The 18,845-nt window shown below is 39.4% G+C and overlaps 1 protein-coding gene across 4 annotated transcripts in view; it reads left to right on the top strand.

Annotated features, from left to right (window-relative positions):
* Window positions 1-18,845, top strand: part of EPB41L4A (erythrocyte membrane protein band 4.1 like 4A) — a 143,971-nt gene that overhangs the window by 58,829 nt on the left and 66,297 nt on the right. For all 4 annotated transcript variants that reach the window (XM_075411056.1, XM_075411057.1, XM_075411055.1 and 1 more), the window contains 4 exons: window positions 5,594-5,645; window positions 6,737-6,815; window positions 10,442-10,539; window positions 13,520-13,640. In XM_075411056.1, the coding sequence (XP_075267171.1) occupies window positions 5,594-5,645; window positions 6,737-6,815; window positions 10,442-10,539; window positions 13,520-13,640 (350 nt within the window). The remainder of the gene's footprint in view (window positions 1-5,593; window positions 5,646-6,736; window positions 6,816-10,441; window positions 10,540-13,519; window positions 13,641-18,845) is intronic.

Genomic DNA, 18,845 nt, shown 5'->3' with positions numbered 1-18,845 from the left:
GTGAAAGAGATTTTAAAACGCCCTTATTGCAGAAAACTAGACAACCAAAAGTGTTTTAAAGGCCTGTTGATAATAAAAACTTTTTTTTCAGCTTCCAGACACCCGGCTGCGCTTTACAGTCTCATGTTGGTCAGGTTGTCCCTTCTCCATCCCTAACAGAATTGTCCTGCTAAACCTGCGTAACCTAAGCTGCAGGAAGCATGTCGACATTGTGCAGCAGTCTGTGATGTAAATACCCTTCTTTTCTTGTCTGATATAATGCTAATCTTAGGTATTATATTCACAGTGTACAGCGTACTGATACTCTCATGGGGCTCTAAGGGGAGAAAAACGAATACAGAAAGCTGTGTCACCATGCTAATTCCACATTACAGCTGAGCTCATTTCCCCAGCCCCAGAGGGTTCAGGTGCAGCGCTGTGCGAACACGTGTGTGCTGGTCCAGGAGCTGGAGCTGACGTGAGATGGGCAGCGCTCTGTCCTTGTACCGTGCATCCGCTCCATAGCATAGATGTTTTTTTTCTCCCCTGCTATGAGGAAGCTCTGTTTTGAGCGTAACAGACCTGAAAGCACAGCAGACAGGAGGTAGTCCATGGCAATATATTTCACAGCTGCGTAGCCCAGAGGGCACATGAAGACAGAGGGGAGACACGGGTCTCAGTTTCTTGCAAAGCTGAGCTTTCTACTGAGAGTTGCTGTGGTGCAGTGATAGATCAGGTCAGCGGTAGCAAAGCTGAGCACAGAAGCCTGTGCCATGAATTGCATATCCCTGCTTTGTGAACTCCTGTATCGGAAAGTTGTTTCTTGATCCATCCAACATGATTAATAAAGTAACTGCAGCGTGCTCAGATTGCCAGTTTATTGTACCAGACTGGATAGGGTAATAGATTGAGCAGGCTGTATGTAGCAACTGTAGAAAAAAAGGCATGATTTTACCAAAAGGTTCGTTTGCAGTCAAAAATGTGTGTTCTGTAGGGAATTACTGTCCTACAATGTAGTGTATATTTTGATCTCAGGATCTTAGAAAAATGGTTGAACTGTACTTAGCTTGTATTTTGTTTTGTATGGATTTTTGGCTTTGCATGGATTTGACATTTGCCCACAAGCGTGGTGTACTAAATTGTCTAGAAAGAGAAAGACTTGTTGTGGTCATTAAAATAGATGGCATAGCCGATGGAAGGAAAACAGAGACTGATAATATTGATTAGCAGCTTGAAATTTTAGAAGATGGTGACAGATGAAAACAAGCTAGACAAAGCTGAAGGTCAGATGAGTTAAAGGCGGTAGGAGTAAGCCTTTAGAGTGTAGCAGGATCAACAGTATACTCACACTGGTGCTCTAATACTAAATATAATCAATATAACTTCAGATTCTAATAAAGAAAAGACAGAAGTATTAAATATGTGCTTGTATGTAGGAATTGCCTGATACATTTCTTATGTATTAAGGATGTCTTGAGCTTAGCAGATTTATATTCTTTGCACTGAACATTTGCAGAAAAAAGCTGACAAAATAATTCTAATTGTTAATGTTGTCTTAGATTGTGGAAAAATCTTGGCAGTTTCAGATTATAATTGAAAAACACTGAGTTTTCTCTTGAAAGTTGTGTTTTTTCCTGTTGTAAGTGTGAACACAAACTTGCATCTGTGGCATGATGGGTGCAGCTTCGTAAGAATCTAATTAAGACAGCTCAGGATTTAGTTTGAAGTTGATCGATTTTTCTCCACCAGGCACTTCATTGATTGATACCACAGCAAACATTTCAACCTAGTTAATATTTTGTTTCAAACAGGTTCATGGAATTTGACCCAGGTTTAACCCTATGTAGGTACAAGGGTTGAAGATTCCAGATTTGTGGAAAAATGTTTGCAGTCATTTAAAAGGGCTAAATATGAAATACTGCATGGTGCTTGAGTGCATACTGCTTACGCATCTGGCTTGTATGGGAGCCAGATTTGTAAAATACGAAGGACAGTAGAGGCTGTCTGTTCTTAGATGTGCTGTCCTTTAAAACATCTTTTTTTTTTAATAATTTCTACTTTAAAAGGGAATTATTTTCTTCCATAACATTGTGCATTTATAACCAGTCTTAGTACATTAAAAATATTAAACTAATACTGTATGGTCTTTGCAAAGAACAATTAGTAAACTAGTAGCCATCACTTTAGTAATTCAATAGTTGCATTGATAAGAACTATTTAGAAATCTTTTTTTTTTTTTTTTTGTTTCTTCTGTGGATGTTAAATTCCCTTTCAGATTCACAAAATTTATCCCTTGCAGTTGGATGGATATATGCTGGGCCCTCCACCTCTTTGCAGTAGTGGTGAGCTGTTTGTAAGTCAGATAACCCTTGCTGTCCGTGCAGGAGAGATAGAGATGGGAAATCACTGAGAAGTGGCACCCTGGCTGTCAAAGAGATAAAAAGATTGAGGCTGTGTGGTGGAGCTACTTTGATATTCGTGGATGCAGGGTTTATTGTCAGCACCTACTGTGCAAGTGTAGTGGATTAATAAGACGCTCTGCTTATTTGTTGTATTTCTATTGGTGCTTTAACATGTGAGCTCAAAACTGTAACTATACCCACCACTATTTATATGTATGTGCAAACATTTAACAGGTATCTAATACACATTATTATGCGTGCATACGCGTGTATGCTTAGAGGGCTCTGGTGCTGGGGTACTTGGTTTTGTATATGTTCTCATCTTTATTGCCTTACTTTGTCTTTAAAAACACCTTTTCATTATCCATGAAATTCCATTCATCTTTGGCTTACAAATAAAATGTAATAAATCTCCCTCTTCTCCCCCCAACCCTTGCATTCTTCAGGAAAATTTTGGCAGCCTTTGCAATAATAAATGGCTACACAGTGATTTTAAGCATGGGTTTGTGGCACTGCCACAATGCTAAATTCTTGCTGAAGAAATGAGAAGGCAGATGATTGTTGCCTTTTCCCACTTCCTGTCCCTGCAGTAAACTGGTCTTAGCTGAAGCGTTTAACTTCAGCTATGCAGCACACAGATCTTGAGGCCCATGGTACCCTCAGAAGAGCGTATTTCTGCATGCCCGCTGATGTGATTTTCACTAACACAGGTAGCAGCAATCTGTCTTACAGGGATGTTGGCTGAGGGTGCAGTTCTTCCTGCCAGCTCAATTTTGGGGGAGGATATGGATGTCCATATTTGTTCCCTCTCCTCTCTTCAGATTCCCTCTGAATCTGAACATGCAGTTTTCTTCCCTCTGAATTTTGCCCCCCTCCTCCAAGCTTGGAAACTGCCTTCAGAAGACCATACAGAGAATATGATTTGACTTGCCAGTCAAGTACAACCTGGTGACAATTAAGAGTTCGTGCGACTCTGCTTTCATTGTGTTGTCCATACGTGTGTCCATACGGTCCTTAATTACTTGGCTGAATCCTGGTTTGTCTCACGGCAGCCAGTGGATCACATAGATAAGAGGGGTGGGGAAATCTGTAACTATTCTGTGCTTGACTTGCAAACTTGAATGATGATCCATCAGTATCCTTTTTTGTTGTTATTGTTACAGATAATCAATCTGCCTATGCATGTGAAGCTAAACTGAAGAGAGGACAATAAGCCAATGTATCTTGAAGCCTATTTCAGTTCAGGAGAGCTTGGTGAAGGGAGCTATTCTGTGATAGGTTTTGATCTGGTTTGAAACAGGATAGTTTTGATCTCTTGCAGTGTAAAACAAAGCTGTGATGATAAGCAAGTTAGCTTGACACTGTGTTGCTCATATTGAGATGCCAGTTTTGAGAAGAGGGCAGACCACATTCTGACCACTTTGCGTAGCCAGAATGTGCACTGCAGAGTCATGTTGCCTTTCTTCTGCCTGTTCGCTGTAAGATCTCTTTATCAGCCTGTTGTGCTAGCTCAGATTATTGCTGACCTGGAGTTCTAATAGGATGTTTGAACAAATGTGATGAGTTTTTCTTTCTTTCCCATCTTCTGCTGAGGTTAAGAGGGTTTAACTATTGAATGTATTCGATGCAAGTATGTCCTGAATAATTTTTTTCCTTAAAAAATTAGGAAATTTTCTTAAAAAACATTCTAGGATTTGAAATAGGAATGGCCAGGACTAAGACATACAGCTGTTTCTATTGCAGGTGGATCAGCAGCTAATGGAAGTAGTTTGCTTTCCTCTTTCGTCAAAATAGTGATAGTTGTTTACAACCACTTATGGAATTAGTTGCTTGAGATTTTCTGCTCAAATGCTTCTTTATTCTACCCCTTCTAATAAGTCCAGAGAAGCTCTCTGGACAGAACAGGGAGATTTTTTGATTAATCATTTTATTCTTATTCTCTATAGGGATAGTTCACGGGTGCAAGTAAGGAGTTTTTTTGTTCATTGGTCTGTGTAGTTCCTCAGTTAAAAACGGGTGTGGGTAGTAAGGGAGTAGATTCAATCTGCCTTATTTTGCTGTTTCTAGCAGCTGTGTTCTGCAGCCTTTTTGTTTCCCGTGTTTTAAGAAGGTGTGCCAATCTCAGCTGGTCCAAAAAGTTTGTGTATGGGGGAAGAGGACTGAAGAAAAGGAAGACAAGAATGGTCTTGGCTGCTGCCTCTGCACTTGCTTCCAAAACTGAATCATGGAAATGTCAGGCTAAGGAAGAAATAAGTAGCTGGATGGGTTACAAGAGCAGGATGCTGATGACCTGTGTAGCCATACTGCGAAGTACAAAGCTGGTCCGTGGTCAGCAGTAACACCAGGATAACTTTTATTAGAAGTTTGATAAAGGCAGGGCAGAGTAATCAGTGATAAATTATACTGCAGATTGTCTGTTGATCAGTGGTATGGAAAAACATGTAACAGTTCATTCCACTGTGGTGTCCTAAGTGTACCTCGTCATCTCTGACGCATTTGTCCAACTAGTCCTGTAAACTGTCTGGCGGAAGAGTCTGTGCCCTCCCTACCTTGATGCCAATTTCCAATTATCTTCTCCCCCTGCTACTAGAAACTTTCTGAAAATCAAAACTAATATTTATTTGCTTCTAGTTAAACCAATTTCTTCATACTTTGTGGACACGAAGAAAATTTAATCACTGTGTTCTTACAGTAATTTCTCAGGTGTTGAAGGAGAGCTGTTATGCCTATTGCCCCCTACAGTCTTTTGTTTTGCAGAAAACAAATGAAGCCCCTTCATGCTTTCCTTGTCGATCCTGTCTTACATACCTTGTTATTGTTGTTATTTAGAGTTATCCTGCTTATGTTAATCTCCCAGGAAGAAAATAGCAAGGCTGCACATCCATATACTAGCCACAGCGGACCAGGTAGTCACCAGCGGGTACTTAGTATACTGCTTCTGCAGAGCCACCTTGTCAAGAGCCTGAGATGTGGCGGCTCGTAGCAAACAGATTTCCTTTTAGGAAGACCCCTACCCTCAGAGAAGATACGCAACATTAGACTTGTGCAGACAGTATTTCTGTGTTCGGAAGCTGGGACAAGTTTGTCATTAGCAGACTGGAGTGTGTCAGTCTGCTAATAAATATCAATATATGAATAAATATAGAATTGCAATTGTTTTGTATTAATTTTCCACGTTAAGTGACTAATTTCCATAATTATCTGTCTCACAGTACTGGCTGGATCCTGCAAAGACCCTTGCTGAACATAAGGAATTGATAAACAGTATGTATTTAGTTTGAACTTTAAATAATGTATCTAAAGATGAAGTAACAGAGGCAGTGTTCCACATATACATCCTGCACATTTATTTTCTAGTCACAATGGATTGATATTTCTTCAACAGATTTATTACTGCAGTTCATAGCTGTATCAAAATCTCACACATAGACTGAACACATGATTTTCCAATAATTTGCGTGGTTATTGTCCAAAGATTTCTCTGAGTTTAAATTTATTTTAGAATAACGAATAGTGCTATTCTTAACTTGTATATTTAATTTTACAGTAGCTGTGATACTTCTACCAGACCATAACCAACTAAGAGTCCTTTATGCTTCTGAAAGTTAAAGTAGTGCCCCTTACCGATAACAGTGTCTGCTGTTACTGTCACTCTTTAGATATCACAGATGCAAGGTCTGTTATTTTTATTATAATCAAAGAACTTAATAAGATTATTTTACTTAAGAATTTGGTGACCTTCTATAAAAAGATGTAGAAGTGGAGCATGCATGGAATAAATGTAGCTGTAAGATTTTCGATACTGACTCTTTCAGGAGAATAACATTTTTAAAAGGTGAGTCAGAAAAGCTTTTCCAAATATTTATTAATTAAAGTTGCACATAATTAAAGTTGCTTCATAAGATATTTGAAAGTGTGGAAGGGATTAGTATTCAATAGTATTAGTTATGACAGGGAATCACGTTTTCATGCACAATTATATCTTTGAAAAGTTTCAGTGGAAAAAGCATCTAAAGGTGAAAATCAGGCAGTAAAAAAAAAAATCTTGCAAATATAGTAAGTTAGCAATGAAATTTTAAGTTAAATCTTCAAAATGAGCAAGTAGACAGACAAGCTATGAATAAAAAAACACAAGACTAGAAAAATAATTTTAAAAATCCTTTTTTTCCCCTTGTGTAATGAGTGTAGATACGTGGATTTGCTATGTGGGTGTAAGATTTTTTCTGAAACTTTCAGGTCTCAGAAAATATTAAAATAAGCTTCTTAGTAGCTGTTTTGTGGTCAACTAGTAACAATTCATAAAAATTAACAGTTCATAACAACTAACTTCTGCACCAAATATTCTTTCCCCTCAGCTGGACCACCATACACCCTGTATTTTGGCATTAAATTCTATGCAGAGGATCCGTGTAAACTTAAAGAAGAAATAACAAGGTACAGTATTCAATAAGAGTGTAGTTTGTTGATTTCAGGGTAGTAACCTATTTCAGCCAGGTGCATACTGTTGTGTTGTGGCTGGGTTCGGGTTTTTTTGATTGAACATCTGAACGTTTTTGCTTAAACATGTAGATGTACGAAGAGAATTGTGCCTAGCTTCACAGTGGTTGGTGTGGACAACTGTTTGGAAGCCCAAGATGGAAAGTTGCTCTCTGGTGCATCAGAAACCAGAGGGACTTGGTGTGCATTTGTGGTTTTTTTCCAAGGAATACATTGTCACATCTGCATTTATATTATGCTATAATCAAGTTTAGAGTTGGATATCAAATATAAACAAAGGGAATTTTCTTCTTTATTGGTCATCGCTTACATTCCGGAACTGTTTTTCGAGAGGATTTATTTTGGCATTTCTAAAAATATGCGAAGGAAATATGAGTTGCATACTTTTGATTCTTTTAGCTAAGCTTGGCCTCTACAAAATATGACGATGCACACACTAACACATGCAAACGCATGCGCACAGGCAGATACACACACATGCTTGCCTGAACTCTCACGCACAGGGTTTGCTGTTTGTTTTATTTATGAAAGGTCTCAGAATTTTAGGTTCAAAAGGAAACTCGAGTATTTGGATAGGTAGGCGGGCAAAATTAGTGCGCTGGCTTGCTTAATAAATGCCAAATTGTTTCTTTTGATGTCCTAGGAATATGACACATGAGAATTCAGTAGTATGCATTCAGGGTTTTTAATTTTCCTTAATCAAAGGTGGCAGTTGTTGCAGCACAGGCAGAATATTTTTCTTGTACCACAGTGAGAAAATTCTTTTGTTTCCGTACTGGCACAGCAGGAACGGAAGTCTCCAGTAGAACAAGATTGGGGCTGGCCTGGTAAAAGTAGTAAACACTGTGACTTTGCAGGTAAAAGAACGTAAGCTGTCTGCAGTGTGACGCCCCTGTTCCATGAAAGTTTGATGCAGTTTTCCTGTACTTTCCCAGAAGGACTTTCAACCCTGCTCACAGGAGAAGACAGATGGCCCTGGGAAGGGAGCTTTGGCCACCAAACCTGTTGTGATTGCTACCTGGGAGGCAGGGTGGATTTGTGTCTGGGAAATGACAGGGGCTAAATTTTCAGAAACTGTTTCTCTTTGCCTGGTGATAAGGTCAGTCAGTGATTTGCACTGCTGATTAGGTGATTGAATCTAGTTGAGAAGCATTTTAGTAGAATTAGTAAGCCTCTGCTCGTGTCTGCACAGTGTCTGGTCATGCAGAATTTGCACCTTAGAAGGTACTGAGGGAGGCCATAAGAAGGTGGTGTGCTTGTATCAACAGTCTTCAACAAAATGCATTGAATAGTCAAATGCCCTCAACATTTCTGAACATTTATTGCTGTAGGCTTTTAAGCCTTGTAAGGAAGGTATACCTTTAAAAAAAAAAAAAAAAAAGAACAGACCTCCTTCTGCTTATGAGGGATTAAAGGCTCTGTTTTCGTATAGTAATAACTCTCTATCTAAGTGTGTAATTCCAGTGATGTGTTAACTGTTTTGTGCTAACTGATGTGTTCCTTTGGAGCATGTGTTTGTCATTTTAGTGGATAGGAGAGCAGAGTCCGTTGTTATTAGAGGCTGATGATCTGTGGTATTACATGATTACTATTTGCAAATAATGAAAACCTGTCAAATTTGTAATTGTTTCACAGCAAAATCTATCTGGCTTGTAGGCAAAAGCTAACACTGCAGTGATTCATATTAACATTTGCTGGATGTGTTTGCTAGAGCAAACTAGCACTTAGGCACTACTATATATGCATGACAAACTTGACAGTGCACAAGATCAGAGTGCTTTAGCTGCAAGTTTGGAAAAAAGGCCTGGTTTTGTGAGGAGCTTAGTGGCTTCAGTGGGAGTTGAAATTGTTCACTTTTTAGGAGTCACTTAAGCTCTTAACAATTGGCTCTGGCTGTTTTTGTAGAGAGGTGGTGTTTTTTGCAGTTTCCTATCCTGCTTTACTTTGAGACTATGCTATGCGAATGTAGAAATATAGGTACCTGCTACATGGAAAGGTCATTTGTAGCATCATCTGGTATGAAGCTCTGCGCTGTAGAGGTGGAGAAGTGCTGACAAAGGCAGGTGCATATCAGAAATGCATTTCACGTTAGAAAGAAGATGCTGTGTACTCCACAGTAGATGTAGAATCATCTTTGTCATTATCATCATTCATACAGAGAAGATCTGTCTAGGTGGAACTGGCAAGCATAAGCTAGAAGCAGTACTTAGGTGTTGCTTAGAGTGAGGAAACACTGAGTGTATGTGCTTTGTGTTGCCTAATGACATTCCCAGAAAATTCGTATGCAGTGCCCTGGTCCTTTAAGACAGAGAATATTAGCCATTTTTTTTCAAGGTTGGACATTCCTACTGTATGTGTCACAGCACAAGTTCTGGGGGATCATTAACCAGAAAGACACTGGTATCCTTATGCAGTGGCTCATGTCGGCTGATGAAGTCTAGTAAATTTGATTGGATCTTAAATGATTTGTGGATCAGCTATTGTGTAACCTGCAGTTTGCAAACTTCCCTGAAATCCGTGTAGCTGCACTTTGAACTTACAGATCATTCTAAGGTGCTTGCATAAGTAACTCGTACTAACACACAATATCTTATTTGCAGTGTAGCTGAATAGCTTTATGTATATAAAGTTAAATTAGTGAATAATGAAAAAGCTATGTGCTTGTATGAATGACCATTTTTTTCTTTAAAAAGTTACCTGCTCAGTATTGTTACCTTTCTTGTGAACTTGGTGCAAGAATTCTGCTTGGAATGATGTGAAACACTGTGTAAATCTGTTGTGACAAAACCAGACAAAATCCAAACAACATTTAAAAGATTTCCTATAAATGAGTACAAGGAGATGCAAAACCAGGCAGAACCTTTGTATGATGTCTTGTTTTCTTCTTTTTACTTTTCCATCTGTTTTGTGCATATTATTTCAGTGTAAGTGACCTCAGTACATGCCTCATCAAGTGTAGAAGCAGGTTATGACCTTGAAAATTATGTTTTTCCCCTGCTGTTTCTATTCCAAGAAGAGTATCCTGTGTTATGACAGATAGAGTTAGCTGCTGATGGTATGCCCATCCATCTTTTTCATGGGGTTATGGACTCCATCAAATCTGCTTGCTGCTCAAGAGCTGATACTCTGGTGTGTGGAGAGGAAACCTTTGAGTAAAGAATTGTCCAGTTCTCCCTTATGTTGATCCACTGATCAGGATAAACTTCAGCCCTTTGAAAAGTTTTTTCTTAATTTTTTCTGATTTGTAGCCCTCTTTCCCACTTCCTGACTGCTCTATGAAAATCAAAAGAGGGAAATTACACTTTAAAGAGGAAAATAAATTGAATCTGCACAACGTAAGCAGGTGGGAAAACTAGACTGCTCCCCTACCTGGGTTCTTTCACCAGGTTAATCTTAGTTGTTACTTCAAGGTCAAGAGGGGAGAAGTCATTCAGAGAGGAATACAGTTTTTGACTGTCACATATTTATGGTATGTGGTATGCCTTCAGCAGACTGGAAGTGATGAAACATTACTTGATGACTCAGTATTGAAATAACAACTTTGTTTTCTCTCTGTGTTTTAGGTATCAGTTTTTCTTGCAGGTCAAGCAAGATGTTTTACAGGGCCGTTTGCCTTGTCCGATCAACACTGCAGCACAGTTGGGAGCATATGTAATTCAGTGTAAGTTCTTCTGGTCAATAAGAGAGCTTATTTCTTTTAATCCTGCATTATGATTAATTTTAAGTGGTGACTGAAGACTTCACTAACACTTTATGCATTCATTTCAAAACAGAACAAAACTAACGTGACTGATTTCAGCTAGAGATCTGTAAATAGATGACCATTCTGAACAGATAATATAGATGCAATATAGAAGTTCATGTAAAGAAGAAACTAAAAGTCAGTCTGAAGACTCTGCCAAACACTGTTTGCCTTGCTGAGGAATATCTTATCATGTACTTAAGACTTTATGATGTGCTCTGGATTGTGTGTAGAGTGTGACAAAACCTTCACCAGGAGGTTAAGAGATTCGATGGGCTCTTGGTAGCTTCCAGCCAACTAAGTCTGTCAAATAAAAGATTCTTTCAAAAATTACATTATGTCAATATGAATGCGCCTATGCTTGAAGGGAGGATTTGTTTTGACCTGAAGTGAAGAATTTTAATTCTATCTGTCATTTATCTGCATTTACCTGTCAGTAGTTAGCTTTTCAGAAGTGGATGCTATATCCTGCACACTTGATAGAACTAGCAATCAATTAGAAAGGAGCTGTCTGTCTACCAGTCAGTGATTTCTTTCACATTAGAGCTCGAGCTCTGTATTCAAACACAACTGGTAACCAAAAATGACGTGATGAGCCATGCTGGGACCTGTATCTGTAATTTATTCTATGTTAAATTTAGATTTCTCATGAGTGATACGTGTTAAGCAAAGATTATGTGTATTATTGGTATTCCAAGTGTGACTCAACAACACTTAATACAAGATAAAAAATAGTCCTCTTTTCATTTCCACTTTAGAATAACAAAGCAAAATAACTTGTATATGAAGTGGGAGTGGGCTTTATACAGAATTCTAGTGTTTCTGAAAAGCTAAAATTTCAGGTGGTTTTTATTTTTGTACAATTATTTTTAACTTCATTTTGCTGTCTAAGAAATGTGGCATGTCATACTTTGAAAAACTGTTTTCAATGCACATTTCACTTTATTGGCATACATGCCTTCCCTGAAAAAATACTGCATGTGTGAACTAGGAAAATATGTAATGATGGTAACATCTTAACTGTATTATGAGAAATGAGTAAAAATAAATTCTTGTCCATTAGTCATTTTGTAAGGTGGTTAGAGTATGGGGACTTATTGTTTTGGTATAACATCCTCTTCCTGTGAATCTGATCTCAGATGTTCTATTGAAAATCAATGAGGAAGCTTATATGAGAGGAGACTTAAAGCAAGGCAAAGATTACCTACAGTGGGTTAAAGTTAGTCCTGGCACCAGCAAGCATATATTTCCATTGACTCTGTAAAAAGCTTTGTTCTTTTATTTGGGGCCTGCAGTTGTTCAAAGACTGTAAATACACCTGAGAAATGTCTGTGTCCAATACTGAAATTATGAACCCAAAGCATCAGCACTGAGGTCAACAGCCTTTCCAAGGGTGATGTGCCAGACTGTGCTTTTTGCTTTTCTACACTGACATGAAGTGTGTTTGTGGGAATTCAGTAATAGCAGAGAACCTCTGCTTCTGTAATGACATCAGTGGTGTCTTTCCTAGTGGAGTTTGCATCTGCCAAGATACGGAGGAGGACCTGCAGCCATGTGTTATCCCAGAGTCCTCTACCCACGTCCTGCTCCAGCCATGGGCCCTGCTTTCACTGTTCAAATTGTGCCTGGGTGTCATGTTTGGTCTCCATGCAGATCCATCCTTAGCACATGTAGCATTTTCCTCCTTTTGTGGTCAAGACTGCAGACCATGATAGTAGTGGTGGTGGAAAAATCGTTACCCATGGCACAGTTTGCACAATATGCCAATTTTCCTGTGGGAAATGCTCGTCCTGTTGCTACTGTAGTCATTCCTTTTCTTATTCCTGCTGTGGGCAAGAACTAGATCCTTTTTATGGAGATTTTTTAGAGGAACTTCTCAACATCTCTACTGAGCAGATCGCTGTCTTGTTCTAGAAACATCATTAAATTCGGGAAAGAAACATGAGTTACTAGATGAGTGTTTTTCTTCTTGGCTCTTGAAGCCTCCTTTGGGCTGTGCCCAGGTTAGTGGGCATTGGATAGAAACCTTCTGTTAAGTTTTTCTCAGAGAAGCCCAGCCTACGCAGATTTTACTTAGTTATTAAAAAATTGAAGTACTGAGTTTCTCAGATAGACGCAATTATAGTTAAGATCAGCAGAAGTGAGTTCTGACCAAGGTGCATATTTATTTTATAATAGCATCGCAACAGCTAAAATGTTGTGACTAATGTATGCAAATTCAAGGTTGTTTCAAAGAAAACTGTCAGCTATTCATGACGCTCTTAAAGAAAATTATTTTTGAAAATTATTTTTATTTTGAAAGTGAATTTAATGTTCAGGAAATATATCGATATTTTATTGAAAAATTAAGTCTTGTGTTTCCTCACAGGAAACAACGCTTACCCTTAGAAGGGCATACCTCTAGGTGTCCCAGGATACGTGTCTCTATTCGCGTTCCCACACTGACATTTGTGTTAGGAGTCCCAGCAACAAGACGGATCAGTTCTGTCTTTATTATTACAACTTATTGTGAGGGCATAGATATTCCAATAACTAGACCTTTCTGCTACATTTGTTTTACATATGCTGCCAAATATATATGTCGTCAAATTTCAACTTTGCCGACTTGGACAAAATTATATCTAATCCTGTAGAAGTGGTAGATTTCCTGTCAAAACCTCTAGCTCTTTGAACCTTCCATTTCTCTTTTCAAATGACTAAAGACATGTTTTCGGGTTTTATGTACACTAATACGAACAGTTCTGTACTGTCTTTGATATTTTTAACTGACAGCCTGGTAACTTGACAGTCAGTTGGAAAGAGGTGGCTTGGCACCAATAGATGGATTATAGAACGTATATTTTGTTTAACATAAAGCCTTGGAAGGAGGTGACTTTTCTCTTTTTCTTGTGTCCTCTAGCTGAGCTGGGGGACTATGACCCATATAAGCACACTGCAGGTTACGTCTCGGAGTACCGCTTTGTTCCAGACCAGAAGGAAGAGCTGGAGGATGCCATAGAGCGGATACACAAAACTCTGGTGTAAGAATTCAGTACTGTTGGGAACTTGGCAGGTAACACCAGATTTGGAGATGCTTGGTAGGTGGGGAATGGAGCAGCATGTGGTGCAGAGTGGAGGTGTGTAGACCCAAGGAAGTAATACAGAGCATCCAGTTATGTCCCTCAGAAACAAAAAAAAATTTACGTAATTCGAGGTGTCTCTTTAGGAACCAAGTAGGACAGTAACTGGAAATACAATGTCTGTCAGACCTAGATACGGGTGTTTCAGCGGTTCTAATAGTGCTCGTATTTCCTCTTAGTTCTGTTAAAAAGAATGAAATATAAATCTGTGAGATCCGTTCCCTGTTCCAGGACAGATTTCCTGTGTAATTTTGGACAAATTGCTTGTTATGCCCATGCCTCAGTCTACTGTCTGTAAAATGGGGATAATAACATTTCTTTCCTTTGTACTGTGTATTCAAATGAACTCTTAGGATAAAACCACTTTTAATCTAATAATGTACAGCACTTAGTACAGTGAAGCCTCTATTTTCTTGCCAGATCCTTAGCTGGGGTAATGAAGAAGTGCTTGTAGCAACCTGCACAAATCTTTGTGGGAGCAGCTCACATTGCAGGAGGTTCCAGGAAAGCAGTTTGTATGCCCATGGTTTATGTGATAATCTCAGTTGCAACATCTGCGTGAATTAAAGAGACAGTTTGGTTTTACGAGCATGAAGTCCTTTCATTTTATTAACCAACACATCTTACATAAAACATACTGGCAGTGGTCAGTATGAAGGATTCCACTGTAAAGGAGAACATATGATTTGTAAGAAGAAAAGCAGCACCTAGAAACAGAGTCATCAGGCAGCACTGAATAACACAGGGCATTCAAAGTGCAGGTTTCTGGACAAAAATCAAACAAACTCCAAAACTTTTTGTGTGACCATAAAGCAATGGAAACACGGGGTATCTGGTGGGCCAAGAAAGAATTTTGGTTTAAACTGAACAAGGCACTACAGAAGTTCACGGGCATTGAAGCTGTACCTGATAACATTACTTATGTATGAGAAGGAACTGAGAAGGTGGGAATAAGCTAGAGTTATGGGACATGGCAGGGGCAACTGTTGAAGAGATTGCAGGAGGAGAACGTTAGGAGCACTGCAGACAGGACAAAGGAGAACTGCGGAGCTCTGAAACATGTATGTCAACAGACCTGGGAGATTGATGCAATCCCAACTTAACCTTCATAAAATTTGGAAAATACAGATTTGTTTTTATAATAGAGACTGCAAAACTTCAATTTTCCATCTTCCAGTTGTTGGAATAATTATCACCTTGGATACAAAACATGTGAGTTGTACTGTCATTGGCATTCTGGATAATCTCTGCCTGATGGTGGATCCCAAGATGCTGCTTTGGGAGTCAGCTGATTTTCTGTCAGCCTGCAATTTGTGCATACGATGCCTTCTCTTGATTACTTGTCAGTGGAGTGGGAAGCAAAACTGCAGCAAGGACAACCAGGAGATGGACTGGAGTGCCCAAGAGATAAGCAAAGCAAGATAAGAACTATTAACCTCTGGCCCCAATGGTGCTGTCAGTGCTTGAGAGAGGAACAACAACAGCAACAGAGAGAGGAAAAACAGCAATCTCAGAACATAATTTCCAGTAAAGAAGGCAGAGCCAGAAAATGTTCCTGTGTCAATATAGCTTAAATACTGGGTTCATTGGCAGCAGCTGCATAAGTAGTCTTCTTACAGAGGAAGTTTTAACTCTACACTGTCTCCAGGCGTACAAAAAATATATAAAAGATCCTAGTAATTCAGAGCCACTTTTTGTCCCACATACTCTTTTTTAGAAAAGGCCTTCTATGTATGAATTACTTTCAGTGAGATTAGTTTTAGACTGAAGTACTCCTGGTGTAAGAGTAGCAAAGGCCAAACCACCAGTCACCAGTGTGAAAACACTGCAAATCAGAGAGATTTGGCTTCCCAACCAGCTGTTCCAAATATTAGACCACAGTGCCTTCAGAAATGGAAAACGTGAAATTGGTTTTGAATATAAAACGTATGCCAGAAGTTCAACCATATGTAAAGCCAAGATAAACATTTACTTGCTTATCTCCAAGTTCCATGTTCCTGGTAAGTGTAAAGAAGCTTGTTCTGACAAATCCAAGTTAGGTGCAATTGTGATATAAGCAGTAAGAAACATTTTATGAGTATGCTCATCATACCCTTTGTCAAAGCAATGTAGAGATAATCAGAGCTAGCCATCTTGTATGTACATCTAGATTTCTTGATTCTCTTGCTGTAATGAAGCCATGAATGAAAGTTCTCCTGTAACTGGAGTCTGTGCCAGTTGTCATATTGACCTGAGCTGTCTTGTTCTGGGAAGAGAGTTTGTTGTTGAATAATTACTTCTGTGTGGTTGCCTGACTGCCTTATAGTAGTTCATGCATTACAGAGAACCTTACTACAGGTCCTTTTGTGAAGTAAAAAAGTACAGTTTCTTTCTGTTCCAGAGGTTGGAAACGAAGTGAAAGACAGTCTGTGTGGTTCAACATCACAGAGGTTGTGTTTGAGAAACGAAACTTGAAATGGATTGCTATGTACCAGGCCACTGATACTAAGCAACCTTCATTCCTCTCTCTCAAATTTCTGTAGTCATTAGTGTAGTAAATCAGATTAACACCCATTTGCCTCAAAAGGTTTATAACCTTGAAGATGATATTCAGAAGCTGAGGGAAGAGTGGCTGAGAAGAGGAGCAATAACTGTCTTAATGCTGTCTGTGGTGTTTTTGTACACTTACTGATCTAAAGCTCTGATAAAGCTCTTTGCTGCTGTGTTGCAATTAGGTGCTAGGGATTTAGCAGCATCAGAAAAGAGAATGGAACTAAGGTGTACCCAGAGCTAGTTCAGCCCGCCTGTCATCATCAGCGCTGCCAGCATAGGCTTATGCACAGGTGATAGTGGTCTCTTTAGTTAAGAAGTTTGAAGCAAGAGTGGCTGAGGACAGACCCCAAATTATCTCACGTACTGGAGACATTTTAGGGACAGGTTTGTGATTTGGAAGAACTTCTTTATCCTTTCTTGAGCCCAGCATGGAAGTGGGGGGATTTTCTGCAAGATGGCAGTGGCACTGTGCCTTACTTCTGCTAATTATATCCAGATAAACTGGTTTTGGTTTCAGGTTCTCTCTCAGGTTTTTACAATGCACAATAGCTATTCAGACGTTCACTCAGGATGCACTTTTTTGAGCAAGTGTCTAAATCAAATAAAGTGAGGGAAGTCAGAGGTGGGGAGCAGTGCTGACTACATCAAGTCTCTGCAGCCTGCCTACTGTGGTTGTTGTCCCATCTATAAACCAGCACGACAGTCCCGAGGTCAGGTACCAGGATGAGGTGACGTTATGTTGTCATGCACATCTGGAGGGGCAAGCAGTGGCTTCAGGGCTTACACATGAGGAAGCAGACACTCGTGGTGCTGGAGGAGGGCTAAGATCCTTCAGTGCAAATCGGAGAGCTTGCATCGGCCCTCTGACGTTACCTGTTCTAGACTGCAGCAGAGCTGGGACTAACGATGATACTTGGCAAGTCAGTGGTTCATGCATTTTGAATCGATATTACGTGCTGTCAGTGGGGCATAAGGAAAGTGAAAATGCTGCTGATGGTCAGTTTTGAGAGTAGCTTTCAATGTTCTTTAGGGCCATCACTGGCACTGAGGTGCTCTTTGTCCATCTAAACGAACGGTGCATGTCAGCTGCGTGGCTGCTACGTTGCCTGCTCTGTCATTACTGACTGCAAAGACTCTTTTAGTTTTGAGGTGTATTGTCAGGTTTCATGATGCTGAGGAAAGTTTGTGTTTTCATACATGGGAAAAATTAAACACTTACCTTTTGTCATGGTGGGAATTGTTTCAGTGCCTGACATTTCCCTCTTCCCTTTGTGTTCTGTCTTCTCCACTTGCATTTGGGAGGACTTCTTCCTCTGGCTTCCATCTGCTTCCTTCAGAAGCTCCAGCACACATCTTTACTTCCTTTAACTTTTTGGCAAATACATTCTCTTATAAATCATGTATTATTGTGAAAATATTTATAAGCACACACACACTTAGAGACAGGTGAGAACAGTGGGATGAACGCATCAGCATTTTTCTTAGTATGATCAGTAAAGGAACACTAACAGGAGTATTTAAATTGTTATTGGATTCTAGCACTAATTCAGTAATGGAGTAATCTGCTTCGCTCAGGACCGATATTTAGCCTTCCTGGGAACTCAGTAAGACAATATAGCTCCAGTGAATGTATGCTTACATTTCTGAGAGCTACCAGCAAGATTTTAAAAAAAATCAAGCTGTGTAGTAAATTTTTATAGCAGAAGTGGATAAAAGGCATGTCAGATGTGACAGTGCTGGTGTGCTGAATATCCAGTGTTCTGCATATTCTGAATACAGAGATGAATCACAGATCTACTGGGAAATCCACCTCTTGAAGAAAGGGATTTCTCTTAAAAGCTTCAGGTCTGCTGCGTTTCCAGGACTCCTTGGAAAGAAGGGCCAACACCTGAAACAGTATCAGTGCTGCTACGTGGATAAGATGGGCTGAAGCAGCCCATCTCACAGATACAACGAAGGCATTTTAAATACCTATACTAGGGCATTCATGCTGGCACTGCTGTTTCATGTCTTTAACGTTGGATTTTTTTTTACCTCATCAAGCATAACATAAATTTTCCTGGCGGAAAGTAGCTGCTAGGCTGGAGAGAATGGGGAGACAAGAGGCAAGAGTGTGCGTATTGCAGGACTTTTCCAGGTCTGGAGTCAAAATGTTGAGCTCTGCTTCATGCCTTGAATTTGAAAGGTAGCAAATGCAGTGAAGTATTTCCTCAAGAGAACAATCACAGGGTGAAGCAGGAGATGCATCTTTACAGAGTGTCTCGCTCTTGTATCAATGGCAATTATAAAGGGAAGAACAAATTAAATTCTGAGGATAAGTCTGTTGAAGGCTTTGAATTTATTTAGTAATTTTGTTCTTTTTGAAAATAAATCCTTGATCAGTAATGTCAAATATGTTCCTAGTCAGGTTTTTCCTCACCTGTTTTCCCCTATTGTTTCCTACCACCATGCAGCTGATGATAATTCTTAACTGATGAATAGATATTTGCAGATAGGAAGGCAAGCTGGAGCTTTGAAATGGGTAATCTCATGAGACAGACTCCAAACTTTGTTTTCACAGTAGCAGACTTGAGT

The sequence above is a fragment of the Opisthocomus hoazin genome, chromosome Z (genome assembly GCF_030867145.1).
Source record: "Opisthocomus hoazin isolate bOpiHoa1 chromosome Z, bOpiHoa1.hap1, whole genome shotgun sequence".
In the NCBI taxonomy this organism is placed as follows: domain Eukaryota; kingdom Metazoa; phylum Chordata; class Aves; order Opisthocomiformes; family Opisthocomidae; genus Opisthocomus; species Opisthocomus hoazin.
Note: the sequence above shows the minus strand (reverse complement) of the source record. Positions and strands in the feature narration are given on the sequence as shown.